This window comes from Echinops telfairi, unplaced genomic scaffold, assembly GCF_000313985.2.
Source record: "Echinops telfairi isolate 266 unplaced genomic scaffold, ASM31398v2 ScPeMD7_443;HRSCAF=831, whole genome shotgun sequence".
In the NCBI taxonomy this organism is placed as follows: domain Eukaryota; kingdom Metazoa; phylum Chordata; class Mammalia; order Afrosoricida; family Tenrecidae; genus Echinops; species Echinops telfairi.
This window is the reverse complement of record NW_022104341.1, coordinates 75591433-75596144: the sequence shown is the minus strand read 5'-3', so window position 1 is coordinate 75596144 and position 4712 is coordinate 75591433. Positions and strand designations below refer to the sequence as shown.

Sequence of the window (4712 nt, the reverse complement as noted above, 5' to 3'; positions counted from 1 at the left end):
TGCTTCAGAAATCTATTTAATATATTGTCCTCAGATAGAGGACGTATCAGATATTAGACTGTTAAGAACAGGAACTACACTTGATCTTAGTCAAAAGGCCGAGAAGCGGTGCAGATTTACCCTTTTTAATGTTTGATTTAAAAGTTTTTAATGTTGGTTGGGATAACTACATTTTGATTTTTCTTTTCTCAGGATTTTTGGGAACTGTAGGTAGAACCCCCACCTCACCCTCCACCCCCCTCCCCATTTCCAAACATAGCAATAAGAACTGAAGCATAATTTTCAGTTTGAAAAGACAATTTTGAAAAATTAAGGGGGAATAAATTTAGAGATCAAAATGGAGAAGAAAATCGGATTATATGAACCATTTATTTAACTCCTACTTATGCTTTTGAAATTTCTTTTAAGCAGTTGTCACTTAATAGAATGTGTAAGAGATTAATACTAACAAAGTCTTAGAAATAAAAGGAATGGACTTAGAGTCATCAATAACATATTGAAACTAATATGTCAAGACTAGTTTTATCCCTCTTTCTTTAATTTTCCTGTGATTTCCCTTTTAGGAGGAAAAAAAAATTACTACATTTCTTTTCTTTTCTTGTTCCAACAAAATGTTGCCCTAATGAAATCTGAAATTTGTCGTTTGAATCATGTCTTTTTTGAAATACTCACCAAGCTTGCCTTCTGAATTTAGCTAAAATTTGATGATTCCCTGTTTACTGGTTTCTAGACTTATTGATTTAACGATCTTAAAATATATCTATTGGCATTACAGATTTTCTAGTTTACTAGTTGTATTACCAGGTTCTGGGTAGATTTAGGAGAGGTTTTATCCTTGTATGCTTGAAATTTATAAATTATTTTTAATAATTGAAAGTTTAATACAAATTTATCTACTTAGGTTTAGACAAGTCTCTCGAGTGGTGTTTCGTCACCGATGGAGAATTACTTTCAAGCAGAAGCTTACAACCTGGACAGGGTGTTAGATGAATTTGAACAAAACGAAGGTGAGACTTTACGTTGGGGAATTTGTTTCATGTATTATGGTTGGGTAGGGTAGGTATTAATGAGCCCAGGCTTTAGTATCACACTGCCTGGATTCTCATCTTGCCACTTACTAGTAAGGTAACTTTGAGGAGGTTGTTTAATTTCCCTGTGCCTCTATTCTCATCTGTAAAATAGGGAAAATAAGATCCACCTCCTTGGGGTTGTTTCAAAGATTACATAATTCATGCAAATGCTTTAGCATAGTATCTGGCACATAGTGCTTAAAAATTCTTCTGTTATTGTCACTAAGGTGTTGTTAGTAAATCATTGAGTCAAGAAAATACTTTGGAATGTATGTTTGCATTTCTTTAAGTAAGAAAAATAGCTCATTTCATGTGAATTACCCACTAAAGTTGATATATTTTTACAACTGATTTTTAAAGATGTATGGGTTTGTTTGTTTTTTTTTACAACATTTGTAAATAATTTTATTGGGATATCTTAGCGCTCTTTTTACATTCCATACATCAGTTGTATCAAGCATATTTGTACATATGTTGCCACCATAATTTTCTAATCACATGCCATCATACTTTTCTAAATATTTACTTTCTATTTGAGCTGAAGATTTACTTTTTTATTTGACTGCCAGAATAGTTAGTTTAAATGACATATCTTCAAGGCTCAGTCTGAAAGCATCACTTGACTAAGAAGTCTTTTCTCTAAAATCCCTATCTCAGTTTAATTTGAATCTCCTTCAATTTAACCTGAGTTTAATATTTAGCCATACTTAAATCTTCATCTTTCACCTTAACCCTATTTTTTGTGTTTTCTGTTTCTAATAGTAAGTGACATATTCCTTGCTTACATAAGTTCAAAAATGCCATCCAAACCTCCACTATATTCAGTGATTCAGCTTGTTCTTTATTAGCAGTTAGGAAGAGAGATTAATTTTGATTTTGTCCCTTTGGGTCTGTGATAAAGCAAACTTTAAACAGAATGTGAAGGAGAGAAGTGGGAGAGGGAGGATCCTGGAATGGCCTGCTTGACTCAGATTTTACCACTGATGATTCAAAGCTAACTCTTAGGGTCATTCCTGATTTTGAAATCTAATCATATACTTACTTGGCAGGGGAGACACCATGATCAGGAAGGTGGTTTTCCCAGGGCGAGGCTCATCCATTGCACTGCGGGTGTGCTGACCTCTGCGATCTCCCCAAATGCAGGAAACTCGACTGCGTAATTTATGGTAGTAGGGGACTGTGTTCACATTCTCCCCTGTTTAAAAAAAAAAAGAAATCTAATCATTTGAAATTTTATTGAATCTACCTGGGCTTTTTTTTTTCCAGGTTAAGTTGGAAGATGCATTATTCTCTGAATTTCAAGTATTTTCTTAACCCTTTAAGTCATCGGTTGTCTAAACAGTACTAATGCTAATCATATGAACCCCAAGCTTCTAGAATATCATTGACTATAATTAATAAAACTATTCTTTCCTTACATTAGTTTCTTTTTTTATGTCTGTCTAGAGTCTTGTAGGGTACTTTGCTTAGGGGTGATTTTCAATACATTTTTGTTGAAATAGTAAAATTTATTTTAGTTTGAAATTCTTACATAAGTCATTTGCTTACAAAGAGAAATACTTTAGCAAGAGGAGTTCCAAAATTAGCTTCTTAAAAAAACCCCCCAAAAATAGCTTCTTGGTAGGAACGAATGGGTCATTTGTGTGAATTATTTGGTAATTAATATTATGTGTCGGTAGTATGCGGCTCAATAATAAAATTTTTAATGAGTAATCATTCCTGTTTGTATATTACTGAATTGAGTTGAACATTATTCCTAGAAAAACAGTATCGCCTTTTATATCTCTAGCACCCAGCTTAGTAACATGATTTATTTTCTTAATGGAAACACACTTTAATAAACCCAAATCTTTTATAGCCAAATTCAGTAAACTCAAGATTTAACACTCTTAGAGAATTCTAAGCCCATTCTCTATAAAAGCTGATGAATTCAGGGCTTAACTAGTCTTTAGAGCTTTCTTTCAATACTTTTTATAATAATTCTTTTCTCAATTCAAACTGATTTACTTTTGTTCATTCAGATTGGTTTGTTTGGGGCTTTTGTGGTAAGAATGTCCTGTTTTCCAGACTTGTATGAAACTCTCTTGAAAACCCAATTCAGGTAGTCTTGCCTCCATAAATTTGAGCTTGCTGCATGAGCCTTGAAAGGATCTTTTGCTTCTGAATTTATTTTCTACTTTCACATAATAGTTCTCAAATATTTATGCTATTCTGTACTACTAGTTAGAATCCATGTGTATTTTATCCATATATTATCCCAACTAGGTTATATACTTCTTCGAGGCTAGGGCTTTTATAATCTTCATGTTGCTCAAATACATTGCTTTTACTATGTGAGCTACTCAGTTACCATATATTTATTGTGCATCTGCTGCAAACAAGGCACTTTACAAAGTGACCCCATACATTTATAGGGACAAAAAGGTCTGCCTGACGTTCAAGTATGTGAAAGAGACATCTAAATAAACCACTGCATTATAGTGTAGTAGATGCTTTAATAGGGATGTGCCATGAAGCATTGAAAACTAATTTTACTCCTGATGACAAAACATTCCAGGATCATGATTATCAGTCACTGTAGGAACAAAGATAATAACTTGCTTAAACATACACAATAATACTATAATTAGGATAAATAACTTAGCTGTCATGCTTATGATCTGTTAAAAATTAAACATTTAAGAAACTTGAAATCAAGCTACTTCTAAATGTTAATAAGTTGATTTAATAAGGTAAATGAATACTTTTAATTCAGGTAATCATATAAATATGAACCTAATAATGTATCATGACAAAATCCTCAAGAAAATTTCATTATATTGTAGCACACTTTTTTTTAACTTGTTAGGGAAAATTTCAAATGTGTACAAAATAAACACAATAGTATAATAAACCCAATGTGCTCATCCAGCTTCAACAGTGAAAATGCTGTCATTTAAGAAAATTTTTTTAATTTCTCTTTGTTCCTTATGCTCTGCTTTACTGTCATTTATTTACTTACACAAATTTTAGATGAGATATATATATGTATTAACTGTGTAATTTGGACAGATGGCTATATCCATATAACCCACATCCTTAACATGATGTTGATATAGAGCATTTTTGTCTCCAAGAAAATTCCTTCATCTTCCTTTCCAATGATTACTGTCTTTTTATCACTGTTCTGATTTTTTTTTTCCTTTTCCAACTTAGGTTAGTCCTTGGTAGCCTTGATGACATAGTAGGTTATGTATTTGGGCTGCTAACCACAGGAACGGCAGTTCAAAACCACCAGCCACTTGTAGGGAGAAAGATGGAGCTCTTGAGAAAGATGATAGTTTCTGTGCCTGTGGAGATTTACAGTCCGACTGGGGCATGTTTACTCTGTCCTACAGGATTTCATTGAGGTGGACTTGGATTGGCTTCATGGTTATGAGTTCTGAGTGAGAGATTAGTCCCTGCCAGGCCTGCCTTCCATCTGGGCATTCTGAGGATGCCTTCTCCATAACTGAATCTCAGGACAGTCTGTGGGACCAATTTAATTATGTTACTAGTTAAGGTAGAAATTTTTTGTTTGGAATATTTTATGTTAGCATTTGATCTTATGTAATTTGAGACTGATAGCATATAATGCAGGGGGATATCTTTTTTTTTTTTTTT

At 33.1% G+C, this 4712-nt stretch overlaps 1 protein-coding gene, 1 non-coding gene and 1 pseudogene across 4 annotated transcripts in view; 2 read left to right on the top strand and 1 right to left on the bottom strand.

Annotated features, from left to right (window-relative positions):
* Positions 1-110, bottom strand: LOC115870292 (annotated as a pseudogene).
* ZFYVE9 (zinc finger FYVE-type containing 9) overlaps positions 1-4712 on the top strand; it is a 204773-nt gene that overhangs the window by 74018 nt on the left and 126043 nt on the right. For all 3 annotated transcript variants that reach the window (XM_045291901.1, XM_004699425.2, XM_004699424.2), the window contains one exon: positions 902-1007. In XM_045291901.1, coding sequence (XP_045147836.1) covers positions 938-1007 — 70 coding nt within the window. In that variant the 5' untranslated portion in view covers positions 902-937. The remainder of the gene's footprint in view (positions 1-901; positions 1008-4712) is intronic.
* LOC115870260 lies at positions 2105-2268 on the top strand. The gene has a single exon (XR_004046627.1). It is a non-coding gene; the product is annotated as a U1 spliceosomal RNA (small nuclear RNA).